We start from the raw sequence: 19,908 nt of genomic DNA, 5'->3' as shown, positions 1-19,908 counted from the left end.
ATCTTTTGTACCCTGACATGGTGATGCCATAACAGGTCTTTGTAAGCCACATTGAGCCTGCAAATAGGTGGGACAATGTGGTATACAAGTGCAATAAATAAATAACTAACTGAATTTTTTTCCCACGTACTGGCCTGTATTATAATTTGGTTAGTTTTACCAAGGAGGTGTGAATTCCTGTGAAGTCGGAGTTTATGGAGATCGTGGTATTTCTTTGATTGAATTTCCTGAGCACTGATTCTGACACCCATGAACTGGTTGCGTGTTATTTTTTTTTTTCTTTTTCCCTTGAAGAAAAAGATGTATAGGGTAAGGCAAGATGTATATTCTGTAAAGAAACCCAGTGATTGGAGAGAAGAATCCAAAAGGAATTTGGTTTGGTTCTGCAGTTGCAATCTGCTTTGGTGGTTCTCTCTCCTGTTGAGGCTTAGCAAAGGATCACATCTGGGCTTGCTGTATGGTTGTCTGTTGAAGGGAACAAAACTTCTTCAGTAGTATAAACGTCTGTGGCAGTAGGTTGTGTTTGCTTATATTAGAGCAGTGCTGCTTAACCCTTTTCTTGTGACACACCTAGCCTGTTGGGTTTTTAAGATTGTATGAATATCTATGAAAGAGTTTGAATGCTACAGGTATCCAAAAATACAGATATATTGTGTTGAAATTCTTTCAACAAATCCCAATAAAATTTACATGTCCCAATAAATGTATATACAGAGAAACAAAAATTAGAGAAACAAAAATTATAGAATTTTTTCTTTTTATTCAACTGCCATTTGGATGACAGAGCTATGCAAGAATATTACATAGGAAGCAAGTATAGGAACAATCTCATCAAATACAGAGATGAAGTTGCCTGTTAAGAAGTTGCTTGCTAATACAATTGTCTCCTTTCTTATATGCACATAATTCTGGCATCATCACACATTCCTTGCATTTTATTTAGCTCGTTACTAGTTTATCTCAAACCTTCTGGCGTCTAACTTTCTCTCCCCTTTTTTTCCCTTCTGCAGTACTATCAGACACCTGTTTCACATGTCTTGCCAACCTCTGTTCTTACTTTCATCTCATGGTCATGCTGTAGACATCCTGTTACTCTACTCCCTTCTTTCTCAGGACTCTCAGCACATTCTTTATAAAGGTTATTATAATGTCAGATTTTCAGTGTCAGCTATTCCAGCTGCACTTCTGGAGTCCATTTTATATTTGTGACTCCATTTTGTCAGTTTTAATATATACAATTGTGACCCTTAAAACCCAAGCAGTAGCTAGTGAGATCTGATATACGAGAACTACTCCAGTGCTGCTTATGCTTCTGGGAAACCCTTTGCCAAGCCTTTTTTTTTTTTTTGCGGCAACCCGTTTCTTCTACATAGGTTCCATTGGAATAGTAAGTTTTCCCAAACTTGTAGCTCTTTGGCCTTTTCCTATAATTACGTTACCAACCGAGAGTTCACCTTGGAAGACACTGTCAATCTGAATGGGTAGAGCCACTTAAACCAAATAGCCTGCTGCTATAGCTGTGACTTCTTTGAATGCCCACTGTCTCTGTAGCGTGACCGGAGCCAAATCCACAAAGGCTGTTACCTTTCTACACAAAAGCCTTTGATGCTCCCATTTGCACTTCCACTTTCTCCTTGATAGTGTAATTAGACAAACAATTACAATGTCCTTCAGCCAATTGGTTTTTTTTTTTTTTTTTTGAGGAGTTGGTGGTCATGGTCTACTTTAATAGTAAGGTTTTCCATATCTGTGTCACCTTTGCCAAGTAAAGTCTTATAATCGATAGTGACTTAGTACAATCCTCGAACTTGGACTTTCAGGTTCGCCTCTAATCCATAGATTATTTTGCCACATTCTGTGGCATCCTGGAGCTGCTTCATATCCTTCAGTTGCCGGCCATAATCCAAAACCACTTCCACAGTTTCCTCCGTGCACATGTCAGCTTCTACTCTTACGCTCAGTTCTTGTATGTCGGCATGCAACTCATCAACTAGTTCAGTAATCTCCCCTTTAACTCCTGCAATGACTAATTTTTAAATCATTAAACCATCTCTTGAGTTCTTCACGGGATGTTGTTAACAGAGACTTTTATATCTTGGGATGCTGACTCTGAGATTGCCTCTATCCGATCAGCAGAATCTTTCTGAGATTTGACTTAGCCACCATAGTGCCATGATCCTCTCGTGCTTTGAATTTGACACTGCATACTCAAAAGATATTTTTGGTACCTGAGTTTCTGAAATAATTATATATTCCCAGCCATTTTTCTCCTAGTTGCCATCGCCAATCGATGCACTGATAAAAAGCCACTACCGCAAGTCACTAAGGATGACTGCTTGATGGGAGCAGATTATACAAATAAGGGATCTAAGGTGGAAGGAGCTTGCAGCTCAGACATCTATCATGGTGGGTGACATCACTTCCTTTCCCATTCTCTCTAGGCTTCAGGCTTATGCTTCATTTCCGTTCACCCAAACTAACTACATTGTTTTCAAGATCAACATCTCAGGCAGTGTTTCGGTCTCTCGTCAGTTCCCAAGGTCTTTACCAAATGCCTAGCATTTGTATGCCATACCTCAACCAACTAGGCCCAGATCAATTAAAAATAGTAGAAACTGCAATTTATACCTCTGTGGAGACTTTATAGTCTCTAGGGTTCTTAGAGGGGGATAATCGAACGGGGACACCCATCTCTGAGGACGGGGGTGTGAAGGGGCGGGACAGACTGTATTATCGAAAAAGGTGTGGGCGGCCATCTTTTCTTTCGATAATACGGTTGGTGCCGGCCAAATGCCTAGGATTTGGGTGGATTTGAGATGGTCGGCATCGGTTTTCAGCGATTAATGGAAACCGAAGCTGGCCATCTCAAAAACGACCAAATCCAAGCCCTTTGGTCGTGGGAGGGGCCAGGATTCATAGTGCACTGGTCCCCCTTACATGCCAGCACACCAGCCGGGCACCCTAGGAGGCACTTTTAAAAATAAAAAAAAAAAACATTAAAATACCTCCCAGGTGCATAGCTCCCTTACCTTGGGTGCTGAGCCCCCAAAACTCACCCCCCACAACTGTACACCATTAGCACTTATGGGTGAAGTGGGGCACCTAGATGTGGGTGCAGTGGGTTTGGGGGGGGTTTTGGAGGCTCCCATTTACCAGAACAAGTGGAACAGGTACGGGGGGGGGGGGGGGGGCCTTGGTCCACGTACCTGAAGCGCACTGCATCCACTAAAACTGCTCCAGGGACCTGGATACTGCTGTCATGGAGCTGAGTATGACATTTCAGGCTGGCATAGAGACTGGCAAAAAAATGTTTTTAAAGTTCGTTTTTTTTGGGGGGGGGGGGGTCATCTGGGCACTTTTGTGGGACTTGGACCTAAAAAAAAAAGGGTCCAAAAAAAAGGATCAAATTCTTGCTAGGGCCGCCCTTCTTTTTTCCATTATCGGCCGAGGGCGCCCGTCTCTTAAGCACACCCCTGTCCCGCCTTCGCTACCCTTCCGACACGCCCCCGGGAACTTTGTTCATCCCCGCGACGGACTGCAGTTGGGGGCGCCCAAAATCGGCTTTCGATTATACCGATTTGGGCGCCCGCGAGAGAAGGGCGGCCATCTCCCGATTTGGGTCGGAAGATGGACGTCCTTCTCTTTCGAAAATGAGCCTGTTATTCAACCAGCAGAAGTTACAGCCATTACATTATATTACACATTAGTCTTGTATTTCTCAAAAGCCTTCACAGTTCACTGCGGATCACAAGACTAAAGACCAAGACACTTTGGGCGTTTACAGTTTGAGTATAGTAAGTTAAAAAAAAATTCAACCAGCATATTTCTTAAAGAGAAATGTTTTCAATTGTTTTCTAAAAGCTAAATAGTCCTTAGATGATCTGATTATTGTAGGAAGCGACTTCCAAACTGAAGCAGCCTTATACGATAAGTATGAAGCCAGCTGTTTCCTAAGTTTAATCATAGCCATAGAAAGAAATCTCAAAACTATCTGGACCCTATCTAATTGTTCACCAAAGAGATAAACTCAGCCAAATATAATGGAAGATCCCCATACAATGCCCTAAAAACTATAGTGTATAATTTAAAATGAGACCTAGTGGCTACTGGTAACCAATAAAATTTAGCAAGGTAAGGAGAGATATGCTGTTCCCTACTCAGAGAAAAAATAACTCTAACTGCAAGATTTGAATCGTCTGAAGCTTTTTTAGGACCTCATTCATGTAACCAACGTAAACTATGTTACTATAATCCAACACAAACCCAGCAATTCATTGGGGCTTGAACAGATACAGTAAAAGGTAAGGCATTCTTTCCACTTTCTCTCTGATTATCTGTCTGTCGTGTCTCTTAGGAACATACTCGGACTGTTAAGTCGCATAGCTGTAACAGTTCATGTTCTCCCATTGGCAAGCTTGTGTATGTGTTCTTTTCAATGGACCCTTAAGATTTTGGTTAACGACTCTTGTTCCATCGATCTCCACAAGATTCAAGGTAGATCAACAACTCAGTCTTGGTGTGCAATGGTGTTAAAGCTCCTCCAATTTGTATTAAGTGTTTATCTTCCAGTTCCTCCATACTAGCCATAACCACAGATGCTTCCAGCATGAGGTAGGGAGGACATGTGCAACATGTTTGAACCCAGGGGCTTTGTCCACAAGAAGTCATTGTGGCACGTAAAACAAACATTCAAGAATCACCTCAGAGATCAAAGTTTCTCATCAGGACAAACAACCGGGTAACAATATTTTTATATAATTGGGGAGACTTAGAAAATATGGCATCTCTCTCTCTGTAAATGGCTACTTTCATGCTACCTATTTGCCAGGGGTGCAAACAGTTGAAGATTTATCTATTCAAAAAACGTGTGTTAGGGAACGAGGAACAATGAATATAGCACCCAATGTCATTTGTTTCTTGAATTACTTCAACCTAAAATGTCTTTTTCTGTTTGTGATGAAACGCCTAGCCACCCACTTGGGGTTACCCCACGGCCACTCAAGAGGGTCTATCCCCAGCACAGCTCAGGTCTGCCTGCACTTGCTGCTTGTGCTCTACACTAGCACCCTCCTCCCACCGACTGGGTCACAACTGCCTCTGGGCAAGTCTCCTGCTCTCAAATTATCCCCAGTGATTTCTAGGTTACGGAGGCCACACTCCTAGTGGTCCCTCAGTTCCTAGAAAGCACTCACAGACCCAATACACAAACCACCAGGATTCTTCATCAGTCCAGACAGGCAGAACGAACAAACAATAGTGTTTGTTCTCATAAAAGAATATTGAACAGTGGAACAAAAATGTGCAAATAGCAAACAGTAACAAGTAATTGAAAAATGGATCTCTAACTAAACATCTATATACTGTCTAAACAGTACCTGTGAAGATCAGGACATATAATTGCTCACAGAGCCTTAGCAAAGAGATCTGTTGCCCTCTTCTTTCAGGCTAAGACTGAAGCAACAGCCAGCCACTGCTGGGTAATTTTTTTTAAATTCCAAGCCAATCAAAGCCCAGAACAGTCAAGTTTCCAATAAAAACTGGTTATATCACTACAGGCGCTTCCTATTTCTGTGTGCCAAATCAAAGAAAGAGAAGTCAGTCCTCTGTAACCTCTTTAAGCATAAACATGCACCATCTGGTGGCCAAACAGGAGACATACACTTCAGACACATTTTTTTTTTTTTCACTTTAAATGTTTTTATTTAGCAGGCTGGTAAAGCATACACATCTTAATACTTATAAACCACTACAACTGTTCAGGATTTAACACAAAGTCATCCCATCTTTTCCCCACAATTTTAGCAACTATAACCCAATAACTGTCCAAACATGCAAACTCCAATCTTCATATCCGCTATCAACTAGAAAGGGCAATCCTCCCCCCCTCCCTTCCCTTTACATATAATGCTTTTATCCAGACTTTTTGCAACTCCTTTTACCCCCTCCCTCCCCTCTACCCCCCCCCTCCTCCCTTTATGATTGAATTGTCTCTACCCACTTTTTAAGCTGAGCCCATCCCCTCCTACGCCTCAGCTCCCCATCCCTACGATATGCTGTGAGTCTCTCCATCATTATGAGTTGTTCCAGCTTCCCCCTCCACTCGCCCATGGAAGGGGGGTTAATGTCTCTCCACTTCCTTGCGACCAGGCACTTAGCTGCCGCCAGACCCCAACGAACTAATTTACTCCGTTCCCAAGATTTTCTGTCATTATGTAATCCAAGTAAGCACACCCGTGGGCTACACACCATGGAGTCTCCGGTCATTTTTACCATTGCAGTAATCACCGCCACCCAAAAAGGCAGCAGTCTCTCACAGGACCACCAAATATGCAGAAAGGTACCCCTATCTCGTCCGCACCTCCAGCATCGGTCAGAAGCAGCAGGATACATTTTCTTAATCCTCTCCGGGGTGTAATACCACCGTGAGAGTACCTTATACGCATTTTCTTGCACCAATGCACATGTTGAGGCCTGCTGCACCTCTCTGCATATCTTTTCCCACTCCTGATCATTAAATTTACAATTTAGATCTGTTTCCCACGCCCCCTGAAAGCGAAATGGTGTTGGATCACTCCCTCTGATAAATTTATAAAGTACCGATATAGCTCTGGGTACCCTCTGTAGCATTCCCCATAGGTTCTCCAAACTCTCCTTTTCCTGTGTATCAGTCCCTCTCCATCCCATGGCGCCCATGAATAACTTAACTTGTATATAGGCAAAAATATCGCCCTCTGGAAGCCCATATTGTTGTTGCAAGTCCACAAAGCTTCTAATTTTACCTCCCTTCATCAGGTCCCGGAAACTCAAGAGGCCCAGTTGGCTCCACCTCCGAAAGACCCTATTATCCCTCCCTGCTCCAAATCTCGGCTCCCAACAAATACTCGCTCTAGTAGATACCCCCTCTCCTTGTCCCCATTGTCGCCTAAACTCTTCCCAAATCTGCAATAGATGTTTAAAGAATGGGTTATCTACCCCCTTCAACCTATCTCCCAATCCTTCTGAGGTCCACAGTAGTGAGTTTAACCGCCGCCCTGGAGAATACTCCTGCTCCACCTGGGCCACTGGTTTTAATTGATTCCGCTCCCATTCCAATATCATTTTAACCTGTGCAGCCTGATAATACCATTCTAGCTTTGGTACTGCTCTTCCCCCTTTATCTACTTCCCCCCACAACACTTTCCCTGCTAACCGGGGGGGTTTCCCCTCCCAGACGAACTGTAGAATTTGACGTTGTAGTCGTCTCAGCGTTCTCTTGGGCACCATCATCGGTAGGCATTGGAACAAAAACAATAGCTTTGGCAAGGTATTCATTTTAATGACCGCCATACGCCCCCACCAGGACAACCAAATACCCTTCCATTGAGATAATTCCATTTGAATGCGGCCAAATAGCTTCCCGTAATTAAGAGCAAAGAGTTGGTTTAGATCTTTAGGAATAAGCACCCCCAGATATCTAATGTAATTTCTTGACCATTTAAAAGCAAACCTACTTAACAATCTATTTTCCTCTTGCTGTGACACCGAGATCCCCAAAACTTCACATTTGTCTTTGTTAACCCGCAAACCAGCATATCTGCCAAACTCTCTCAACGTCTCCTCCACCACCTCTAGTGTCCTTTCTGGGTGCGTCACATAGAGAAGCAAATCGTCGGCATATAAAGCCACACAATGCTCCTTTTTTCCCACTCTAATGCCCCTAAACTCCGGATGGGTGCGTATCATCTCGGCCAGAGGTTCTACATAAATGGCAAACAGTAGTGGCGACAGGGGGCAACCCTGCCTAGTTCCCCTTTCTATCTTAAAAAATGCTGTATGCTGGCCATTTACCTGCACACAGGCCACTGGCGCTCTATAAAGGGCTGCTATCCACCTACCAAAATTTTCACCAATGCCCATGCGCCGCATTACTTCCCTCAAAAATTCCCACTCAACCCTGTCAAACGCTTTCTCGGCGTCTATCGCCAACATCAGGGCTCCCGGGTGCCGCTGTTGTGCCTCCCACTGCAAATGCAAGGTACGTCGCACATTGTCCCCCACTTGTCGGCCTGGTATAAACCCCGACTGATCCTCCCCTATAAGCCCCGGCAAGACCCGTCCCAGTCTGTTTGCCAGCACCTTGGCTACTATCTTAACGTCCACGTTTAGCAGAGAGATGGGACGATACGACCCGCAGTCAGCGGGATCTTTACCTGGTTTCAATATCAGAGAGATCCCTGCCGCCATCATTGAAGTCGGCAACTCTCCTCCCTCCATTACCCCGTTCCCTAGTCGGACCAACTGAGGACCTAGTTCTTCTACATAACATTTAAAAAACCGCGCCGGGAAGCCATCTAGCCCAGGAGCCTTACCATTAGGAAGATTCCTAATTACCCCCTTCACCTCCCCCCATCGGATCGGCTCCTCCAATCGTGCTTGTGTCGCCGTATCGATATGTCCCAACTGAATCCGATCCAAAAATGCTCCCACTCCTCCCTTATCTATTTCCCTCTCCGCTGTATACAATCGTTCATAAAATAATCTGAAGCTTTCTGCTATATCTTTATCATTATAATACCACCCACCTTTACCATCCTTCAATTTTTGGATAAGAGCTTTCATTCTCCTTGCTTGCAGCCTACGCGCCAGTAATCCACTCGGTTTATTCGCAAACTCAAATGTTCTCTGTTTTAACTTAGTTTGCATGTACTCCATATCTATCATTTGCAGTTGTGTTAGCTCCCCCCGCACCTTTTTGATCTCCACGCCTAACTTATTGTTAGGCCGTCGTTTATGTTGCTTCTCCAATTGCCCAAGACGTGTAAGTAATTCCAATGTTTTCCGTCCCCTCTCCCTTTTTTTCCGAGCTCCCCATTTTATAAAGACTCCTCTAACTACCGCTTTCATAGCATCCCATAGACACCCATCCGTTACCTCCCCATTATCATTAAGCTGATAAAATTCCTTTATAGCTCCCCGTACCTCTTCTCTCACTGTGTCATCACCCAATAGTGTTTCATTTAATCTCCAATGTCCTCCCCTTCTTCTACCCTCCAACCCCTTCAGCCTTATCCAAACCGCCGCATGGTCGGAGATCTGACATGGCTCTATCTCTGCCTCCTCCAACAGGTGCCAGTTATTGCGGTGTACCCAAATACTATCTAAGCGAGCGTATGATTGAGCAGCATGTGAATAATGCGTATAGTTTCTTTGAGTTCCATGCAGCAACCTCCATCCGTCTACCACCTCACACCCCTTCAAGAAAGATAGTAGTGCTTTACGCCCCGATCTTTCTGCCCCACCCCTCCCCTTGGAGTGATCCAATTCCACATCTGGGGCTATATTAAAGTCCCCGCCTATTATTACTTGACCTTTAAGAAACCCATGTAGCTCTTCCTTCAGCTTTTCAAAGAATTGCTTCTGACCATCGTTTGGGGCATAAATATTGACAACTGTAATTTCTTTATCCTGTAGCAGCCCCCGAAAGCCCACACAACGGCCACCTGAGTCTCTAAACTCCTCCTGTATGCGCAACCCACAGGTGTGCCTCACCAAAATAGCTACCCCTCCAGCCTTTCTAGGTTCCCGTCCCTGGTGTGTCAAAGTGATCCTGTAGGATCTATGCCTCAACAAGTGCACATCTCTCGGTCTGAGATGCGTCTCTTGTAATAGAATCACATCCCATTTTAGCCTGTTCAGCTCTTTAAATACCCGACATCTCTTCCCTTGATGGTTGAGACCATTTATGTTCCACGTCCCCACTGTTAATCCTCCCCTCCCCCGATCCACCCTCCCTACCCCCCTTCCCTTTGCTGATCCCTGATTCGAAAGACCAGCCAGGATAGGAAATTAAACACACTATACCAGAGCTTTGATCCCCTACTTCGTTCCAAAAAACTCCCCCTGTTCCCCTTCCCTCCCAACTCACAAACCCTCCCGTTGCCCTCCCATTTTCCCAACTCCTCGGTATAGCTATCTCTTTCACCACAAGAGGGGCATACCTCTACCCTCCTCCCTCCTGCCCTCTTGTATACAACAACATTAAGCAGTCTTTATGCTCTATTGTCTCAATCTGGGGCTCCGGCCCAACTTATCGGTCCTCTCTGTGCCAGACCGCACATTAAGCCTGGATACCCCAGAACTCCAACGACCTCCTCTCCATACATCTCTTCTTCCATTGACTTCAATTCTAATTTTTAATTTTTAACAGTTAGCTCAGATATACTTCAGACACATTTAAGACTGGAAAATATGCAATACGTTTTACAGGCTGAAAACACACTCTTGAAATGTCTCGAGCCTAAAATGTAACAATGTATTTGATCACTTGATGTAAGTTGCGCTGAACTTAATATTTATTTATTTAACACATTTAGACCCCACATTTTCCCACTTAGTTGCAGGCTCAGTGTGGCTTACACAATACCGTAGAGGCAGGCTCCAGTTCGGTAAAATACAAATACACAATATAGTAGTAGGCATAAAAGAAACATAAATAAAAGCAACAAAGAAATAAAGAAGGGGTGGTGAAAAAAGTCCAATACGGTCCATAGTATTGCTGTGTCGCAGGAAGTAGAAAGTTAATATGGGAATGCTTGCAACTAATAAGTATAACATTTTCAGCTGGCTGACAATCTCAGCAGAAAACTAGACCCACATGAGTGGTCTCTCTGTGGCAATGAAAAGTTTTCAGTGTTGGGGATGTCCAAGAGTAGATCTGTTTGTACTGTAACAGAAGAAGATGCCTATCCATACGCTGTTTTGCTCTGGATGCTTTCCTCATTCTGTTGAACAATGGCTTCTTTGTTTTTTCTTCAAGACTCCTAATTTTCAAGGTCATTCAGAAGGTTACAACACCTTAGCCTACAAAATTCTCATAGACCCTTATTGGCTATTGCATCCGTGGGTCCCATGCCTATTAGATTTAGCACAGGATGAACCCAGTCATAAAGAAATAGTTCATGAACATATCGGAGAATGTATTTTTTTCAGTATAAGGCCCACTTCTGTGGAATTCACGCTTGCGTCCCCAGACATCCTTAACTCAAAATAGACGTGAAAACCCATCTTTTTTTTAAGATGCATAAGGCATTAAACTGTGTGAGTCCTGCAGGGCATTAGAGTCCCCTTGTGTGTATTCTTCCCCTTTCTTTTCTATCAAACTGATTCTGCTCTTCTTTACTTCACTATGATGCGTTATTCAGACATTTTCCCTCTAACTTTTTTTTTAAATTTGTTAAGAATGTAAACCGCCTAGAAGGCAAAGATGTAGAGCTGGGTAAAAAGTGTGAAATAAACTTGGAAGTTTCACACAACAGCAGGGATATCTCATGCATCGGATATTCCTTATGTCTCACTGCATGGATATTGAAAGGACACTAGTTGATTCTTTGCTAGTAATGTAGCAGAAAAGACATTGTCACTGGTGTAAGGACCAGGGGTATTAATCTATTAATATCTTCACCAGCTATTCTTTTTGCAGTACTTCATGGATCTCGGATCAAGGCCTAAAATAGAACTCGGTGTGATTTCATCTCTGTGCAGCTGGCTGTTTGTCATAAATGCATTCAAGGTCAACTGATTCCTCTCATCCTTTAGTTTCTAAATTCATCCAAAGACTCCTTTAATACAAGACTTGCAGTTTTCTCACGAGCAAGCATGCCTTGCTGTGTTTAATCAGTTGAATCTAATTATCAATTCAGTTTGGTCAAGATCAGAAGCCATTCAGTGTGATATATGCAATAATGGGGGAGGGGGGATTTTTCCACATCACTGTAGTATCCTTCTTGGTATCGGAGAAAACAGTGAACTTATAGCAGATGTTTTTCAAGGTCGGCAAGGTACATGCTCTCGCATAATCTCCCTTCTCCCCTGTTCTTAAGCAGCTGGTAGACTACCTCAACAGTGCTCCCTACATCTCAACCAGACTGGGTTTATACCTAACTGAAACGACATCATTTCTTATATCCGTCACCATCTTGATCAGGCTAAATCTGGCCTTCTATCTCTTGATCTCACTGTTGCTGCTTTTGATTGATTGATCATTCACTCCTTACTACTACTACTACTACTACTTGACATTTCTAAAGCGCTACTAGGGTTACACAGCGCTGTACAATTTAACATAGAAGGACAGTCCCTGCTCAAAGGAGCTTACAATCTAAAGGACAAATGTACAGTCAGTCAAATAGGGGCAGTCTAGATTTCCTGAAAGGTATAAAGGTTAGGTGCCGAAAGCAACATTGAAGAGGTGGGCTTTGAGCAAGGATTTGAAGATGGGTAGGGAGGGGGCTTAGGCGTAAGGGCTCAGGAAGTTTATTCCAAGCATAGGGTGAGGCGAGGCAGAATGAGTGGAGCCTGGAGTTGGCGGTGGTGGAGAAGGGTACTGAGAGGAGGGATTTGTCCTGTGAGCGGAGGTTACGGGCGGGAACGTAAGGGGAAATTAGGGTAGAGAGGCTCTTTCATATAGGTGTACAAGATACTGCATTTGCCTGGTTCTTTTCTTTTCTCTCTGACCGGGTCTATATGGTCTGCAACAACCTTTCTACCTCTGTGCCCTTCTCTTTAGTTTCTGGATTACTGTAAAGGATCTATTCTCTGTCCTAAACTTTTTAACATCTTGGCACCATTGCGTTTACTCATATTCAGTCCCTGGATTTCACGGCTGTCGTGTATGCTGGTGACATTCAGGTTCTCGGTACTATAGACCCCCCCCCCCACATACACACACACTTATACTTCACAAATAACCTCTTATCAATCAGAAACTCACCCAGATTATATCATGGTTCGAAACCAACAAACTTCTTCTCAACCCAGCAAATCTCGGGTAGTCCTCTTCACCAAAGTCCCTCAGAACATCCGTATTACTTTGTTCTGTTCCTATCCCTCTATTAGACAGCACAAGTATTCTTGTAATCTTCATAGATAGTGCTTACCTTCACACCTCAAATATCCGTAGTCGTAAGGCACACGTTCCATAAACTCAGGATGATACTGTAGGATAAATCACAGATAATAAATTACCTGTGTCCAGGTTCCCCTAAGCAGAACTATCTGCAAGCAAATAATCCTGAATTAGGTCTAGGGGTGGGAACCTTGGAACCTAGCCAAATACTTCCGTTAGAAAGAACTGTAGCTGAGACTGTAGGCTGAGATATATATATATTAGATTTATTATAGTATGTCAGGTAAGAAAATAGAGCTAAGGTATACAAAATAGAACTCTGCAAGCTTTGGCTGATTACAAAATTACTGGCTGATAAAAATTACACTCATACGTCACACTACGAACACTAATTCTTACTGGTTACCAGGTAAAATTACACCACTGATCAGTCACACTATGTTACGAGGTAGTACAGTTATTAGCAGCTTCTCCTAATCACAAGTACGACAGCACCAGCCTTCTGCTCAGGTAAATACCACTAACTAGCCCCCGACTAGTAGGAAATGAATCACCGTGTTTCTCACCAGGCCTAGACCTCAGGGTCGTTTCTCTCGGGAGCTGGCACGGGACACCTCACAGACTCAAGCTGGATTCACAGCGAGTCTCAGTCGCAGCTGGAAGGGAACTCTGCAGCAGATAAGGAGGTCACAGGTCACGCAGGGCAGGTACAGCTGAACCACGATACTTTCCTCCAGATACACAGTTCATCAGTTGGTGGACCTTATTAGGTCTCACTGGTCTTCTTTTCACCTCCACCTTCTTCCAAGGCTTCTTACTAACTCTTCTTTGTTCCCGCTCTCCCCGTACCTCTTGGTCCGGTGGCTGCAGGAACCAAACTGGATCTTCCTTGGTTCCCTGCGTGGCAAGAACAGTTCGTTGTTCTTGACCTTCAAGTTGTTACATTTTGGTATGCATTTTCTGTTTCTCACCCGCCTTGCTGGAGCCAGCCTCTCAGGGAGATAAGGGGGGCCTGGTTTGCCCACAGCATGTCCTTGGTGTTGAGCTTCTGCTGGAATTTTTCACAAGCTGCAAAGCTGTTACTTGCTGACACAGAGATGTGTGGGTCAGAGTTTACAGTCTCCATTTGCTGTCATAGGATTATACAGGCCAAGGCCCGCAAGGTGAGACACACAGGGAAATACTCCTACAATACGTTCTGTTCAGTCCCTATTTCATCCCTCCGCTTTGAACGCTCTTATTCATTTGTCATCAGCCACCTGGACTACTGTAATGCCCTGTTCAAGGGGATTAGAATGCAGGATCTCATGCACCTTCACTTCATCCAAAATACAGCCATCAAAGTCCACCAGGCACAGGAAATATGATTACGTTATGCCTCTGCTGAAGGAAGCAAATTGATTGCCCGTCTCATGTTGCGCTGCCTACAAACTCCTCCTTGTCTTTAAGAGTCAGCACTGCGGTGAACCGTTTTTTTCTCTATAATCTCTTAATCCTTGCTGCCCCTATAGAGCGCTGCAGTCTTCACAGCTTCACCAACTTGTATATTCTGTTTTTGAGGTATTGTCTATAATTCCACCAGGCACGCTATCTCTTCTGTCCAGGGACCAGAACTTTGGAGCAACTTGCGGCGTCACCTTGGGCAGTAATCATAGTTACTATTACTACTAATCATTTCTATAGCGCTACTAGACATACGCAGCGCTGTACACATTATATGCAGGTACTTTTTGTCCCTAGAGGGCTCACAATCTAAGGTTTTTTTTTTTGTACTGGGGGCAATGGAGGGTTAAATGATTTGCCCGAGATCACAAGGAGCTGCAGTGGGAATTGAACCCAGGTTGCCAGGATCAAAGCCCACTGCTCTAACCATTGGGCCATTCCTACAACAGTTAAGTCTTTTCTTTTTACTGAAGCTTATACCTGAGACCAGACCCTGCGAGTTGAGAAATAGGATTGCACAACTGTACTAATGACTTTCCTCTCCCCCCCCCCTTTCTCTCAATATTGCAGTTCTCCCCTTTTTCCCCTTTGCATTCGTGTCTCATGTCACCCCCCCCCCCTTTTGTTTTTCTCTATCTTAGTCTGTAAGCCATCTTGACACCTATGTAATGGGCGGATCGTAAATAATTTGAATAAATTTGAAACTTGATTCTATTAGCTAGAAACGTGACTGGCAGGATCCTGCATGACAGCAGCAGGTGGGAAGTCGCGCGCATGCACAGTGCAATGCTCTAACACTCTATTGAAGCTGGAGAGATTTCTCACACAGGGTTCTGTTGGATGACACCTACATGTGAGAATATAGTATTCTCCCAGGATAGCAGGATATATGGAGACTTATTTTCAAAGCAATTAGACTTAAAGTTCCATATTAACCTATGGAACTCTGTGAGTCTATGTGCTTTAAAAATGAGCCCCATATTCTCACCCCTGCTACCAGTAACTTCGTTGCAGTCCGTGGTATGCTGAAGTTTGTTTTGATTTGTTTATACATTCAGGTTAATTACTTGTAGCATACAGCTATTGTAAATGTATCCAGCTTGATGTTACAGATTTGTCAAATATTGCATGGAATGCATAAGTTAAGGTATAAAAAGTGATCTTGTCTTGGCAGGGCTGTACCAAAGGAAAGCACAGTAACGAAAAACCACCTGAGCCAGTCAAACCGGAAGTGAAGACATCTGACAAAACAGATTTAGCAGACTTGAAACCTAGATTCGAGGAGCATATAATTCAAACACCAAAGCCTATGGAAACAATTAAAAGACCAAGGTATGTATGCAATGCTAAATCAATGCATTTCAACTATTTCTTCATCTGCCAGACCAGTCCAGACATGCAAGTTATGTACCCCCAACCATCAGATGGAGGCAGAGAATAAGTTCTGTCCAGGCTCGAGCCTCTGCTGTAATAGGTTGTAGGGGGTACATGCCTATGCCACAAATAACAGGTGCTTTACGGAGTTTGCCAGCTTGTGCCTGAAGTATTGTGAATACCTATTTTCAATTCTGCAGTGCCTTCACCCATTGGGTTTTGAAAACGAGCCTCCTTGAGCTCCAGTGAGGTGAGAAATTTGCCTGACTGGACTGAGGCTTTTTTTTAGAACAAAGAGTCTCCATGCAGAAGTGTAGCACTCTGAGAGACCTCACCCCCTCTGAAATCCAGAACTGGCCAAAGAGTCTTCTTTGGGATGACAAAATACATAGAATATCGACCCTTGCCCTTCTCTGGCACAGGAATGGGCTGAATGGCCCCCAGTTGCCTTAAAGAGGCTAAGGTAGTTAGCACTGCCTGACTGTTTGCAGAGCTGCCACAAGGGGACAGCATGAAAAGATCTGCGAGTAGCTCCTCCTCCTCATGCTAAGGAGGTCCATGTGGCGGACCTAGGTTAGAGTTGGAGACCTCTGATTCAGCTTTACGGAGGATGTAGTATTTCCCCTTGAGGGATCCATTTTTGCAATCTGGTTCTTTGTCCAGAGAAATTAGGTGGAGGCATAACCTTCACTTCTTGGAGAAGACAGACCAGTTCTGGCTTATTTAAGGGGATATATATAGAGAGAGGGGGGCTCCCCTGCAGCTGCGTGAGGGCTATATTTCTCAGAGGAAAGCATGTGAGACCCTTCTCTGAGTGGTTTGGCCTTCTCTTTTTGATCTTATACAGGGGGCTGTGAACTCCATTCTTCTTGGGCTTTGCAGTTTGACATCTCCATAAGTTTACCTTTAGAATATACTGTACTGTTTTCTTCCTGAATTCAGGCCCGTCTCATTTGTCTATAGGTAAGTCAGGTGAGGTTGGGGACTGCCGTGCTCAAGTTGGATGTAAGCCTATCTTGTTTTCTAGGATCTTCTAAATTTTGGGTAGGCTTCTTTGGCTATTGATGGATCCCTGAAAATAATATATTTTGGTTTTGAAGGAGTCAGAAGTACCAAAGGGCCATCAAGCCGCCTGAGAGGGATGGAAGTCTTGTAGATAAGTTGAATGATAATGGCAGGACAGGGGCCTTGCCTCATTTCATTCCATCTCTAAGCACTTAAAGCTTGGGAGAGTTTCACCATGGGCACAAGACAGCTGTCATGGCTTCCTTTCATGCTGTCTAACTGGAGCTTGAGTACATAAGTATTGCCATACCAGAACAGAGCAAAGGTCCATCAAGCCCAGCATCCTGTTTCCAACAGTGGCCAATCCAGGTCACACATACCCCAAAAAGTGCAAAACATTTTATGCTGCTTATCCCAGAAATAGTGGATTTTCCCCAAGTCCAATTTATTAATGGTCTATGGACTTTTTCTTTGGGGAGCCGTCCAATCCTTTTTTAAACTCTGCTAAGCTAACCGCCTTTACTACTTTTTCTGGCAACGAATTACAGAGTTGAATTACACGTTGAGTGAAGAAACATTTTCTCATATTCGTTTTAAATTTACTACTTTGTAGCTTCATCACGTGCCCCCTAGTCCTAGTATTTTTGGAAAGGGTAAACAGATGCTTCACGTCTACCCGTTCAACTCCACTCATTATTTTATAGACCTCTATCATATCTCCCCTCAGCCATCTTTTCTCCAAGTTGAAGAGCCCCAGCCGCTTTAGCCTTTCCTCATAGGGAAGTTGTCTCATCCCCTTTATTATTTTTGTTGTCTTTCTCTGCACCTTTTCTAATTCCACTGTATGTTTTTTGAGATGCAGTGACCAGAATTGAACATGATATTCGAGGCGCGGTTGCACCATGGAGCAATACAAAGGCATTATAGTGTCTTTTTTTTGTTTTCCATTCCTTTCCTAATAATACCTGCTCCTTCACACTTGTCTGGCATGGACATAGGGAAGGAAAAATTTAAGTATTAATTCTATGTTTGTGCAGCGCTGCGTATGCCTTGTAGCGCTATAGAAATGCTAAATAGTAGTAGTAATTCACTTGAGTCCTGCCAGACCAGTCCACAGGCCACCCAGGGAAGTCCTAGAAGTTGAATTAAAAAAAAATGAGTGTTGCCCATTCTGAAATACTTGGGATTAATTTTAGCCTTGTTTTTGAGTCTTTTCCTCTGTTACTAACTAAACAGAGATCTTTCTGGTTGCATCAGGTTTTGATGATGATCTGGAAGTTTGAACAAAAACAGTTTTGTCATTAGTGGAGTCATTATATCTTAGGTTCTGAGCTTTGACATAGTTGAAGAATGGAAGGCAGCACCAACCCCCAATAAGAGGAATGAAGTCAGCTTCTAAGTCCCCCTTTCTCTCCCCACATCTGCTGCCATATAATGGTAGGGAGACATAAACAACTAGTGTGGCAAAACTTAAGGAAGGAAATTAACAGCTAAGTTTAAATTTCACTAGCTTTGCTATCGTGGAGCTGTACATGGCATTTCATAAGGATGTTGGGTCCTTGATACAGAAATTTTAATTATCTTGAATCTTAGTGTGTGTAACCCCCCCCCCCCCCCCCCCATAACTGATGTTGAACATTAGAAAGACCTTTTTTTTATATATAATTTCCATTTTTCTCACACCTTTTTCAGTGGTAGCTCAAGGTGAGTTACATACAGGTACACTGGATATTTCTCTGTCCCAGGAGGGCTCACAATCTAAGTTTGTACCTGAGGCAATGGAGGGTTAAGTGACTTGCCCAAGATCACAAGGAGCAGCAGTGGGATTTGAACCGGCCACCTCTGGATTGCAGGACCGGTGCTCTAACCACTAGGAGTGCCTCCACTAGCAATATTCCATGTAGAAGCTTGCCCTTGCAGATCAGCAATTCGGCCACGCAGGCTTCTGTTTCTGTGAGTCTGACGTCCTGCACGCACGTGCAGGACGTCAGACTCACAGAAACAGAAGCCTGCGCAGCCACGTTGCTAGTGGAATAGCAACATTAACATTCCATGTAGAATCTCCAATAGTAGCAACAGAATTTCAAATAGTAGCAACATTCCATGTAGAATCACAAATAATAACAACATTCCATGTAGAATCTTCAATATTTATTTAGATTTTGCTCACACCTTTTTCAGTAGTAGCTCAAGGTGCGTTACATTCAGGTACACTGGATATTTCTCTGTCCCAGGAGGGCTCACAATCTAAGTTTGTACCTGAGGCAATGGAGGGTTAAGTGACTTGCCCAAGATCACAAGGAGCAGCAGCGGGATTTGAACCGGCCACCTCTGGATTGCAAGACCGGTGCTCTAACCACTAGGCCACTCCTCCACTCCATTGTACTTTGAGAAAATTGAGCTCTTTATTCAACTTTTTTTCTAGTCCTAGGAGGTCTTTTGGACACTGGTCTTACCATGAGTCTTCAGATTTTGTGGTATATTTTGATCTGTATATATGATTTCAGTTGTGAAACTTAAGACTTTACTAGCCTAATTCAAGCAATAATAATATTTAGACCACTGCAGTAATCTTCTTCTTTTTTTTTTTTTTTTTTGGAAGTCCTTGATTAGTTGCAACTGTTAACAAAATATGCAGCCAGAATTTTGTCTGGGTCAGGCAATGAAATCACATTTGCCCAAATGTAAAACGATACAAATAATTGTTAGTAAAATTCATGAACTGAAAGTAGTCCGTAATACCTTAAGTCCCTGATGGCGAACCTATGACACGCGTGTCAGCACTGACACGCGCAGCCATTTTCGATGACACGCGGTGCCGCCGCAGTGTGGTCCGCCCTCCCTCCTCGCTCCCGGAAACTAACCTTAAAGCCTCCTTTCACGTCACAGCAGCAGGGCAGGCCACTCCTTCCTTCTGTGTCCTGACCTCACCTGATGTAACGTCCGCGAGGGCGGAGCACAGAAGGAAGGAGGAGAGGTCTGCCCTGCTGGTGCTTGCTGCAACGTGAAAGGAGGCTTTAAGGTTAGTTCCGGGCCCGGTAGCGGGTGGAGGGGGGGGCCTGGCGACCTTGGGTGGGCAGCGATCTCGGGTAGGGGGGGCCCTGGGGCGGTCCTAGTAGCAGTGATTTTTCTTGAAGTGACACACCACCCGAGTTATGCTTGGTTTTTTGGTGAACTTTGACACACCAAGCTCAAAAGGTTGC

General features: G+C 43.9%; 1 protein-coding gene across 1 annotated transcript in view; it reads left to right on the top strand.

Annotated features, from left to right (window-relative positions):
• CHORDC1 (cysteine and histidine rich domain containing 1) overlaps positions 1–19,908 on the top strand; it is a 75,247-nt gene that overhangs the window by 16,522 nt on the left and 38,817 nt on the right. Inside the window, exon 4 of the mRNA XM_030200167.1 lies at positions 15,501–15,658. Coding sequence (XP_030056027.1) covers positions 15,501–15,658 — 158 coding nt within the window. The remainder of the gene's footprint in view (positions 1–15,500; positions 15,659–19,908) is intronic.

This window comes from Microcaecilia unicolor, chromosome 4 (assembly GCF_901765095.1).
Source record: "Microcaecilia unicolor chromosome 4, aMicUni1.1, whole genome shotgun sequence".
Lineage (NCBI taxonomy): Eukaryota > Metazoa > Chordata > Amphibia > Gymnophiona > Siphonopidae > Microcaecilia > Microcaecilia unicolor.
This window is presented reverse-complemented; position numbering and strand designations above follow the sequence as displayed.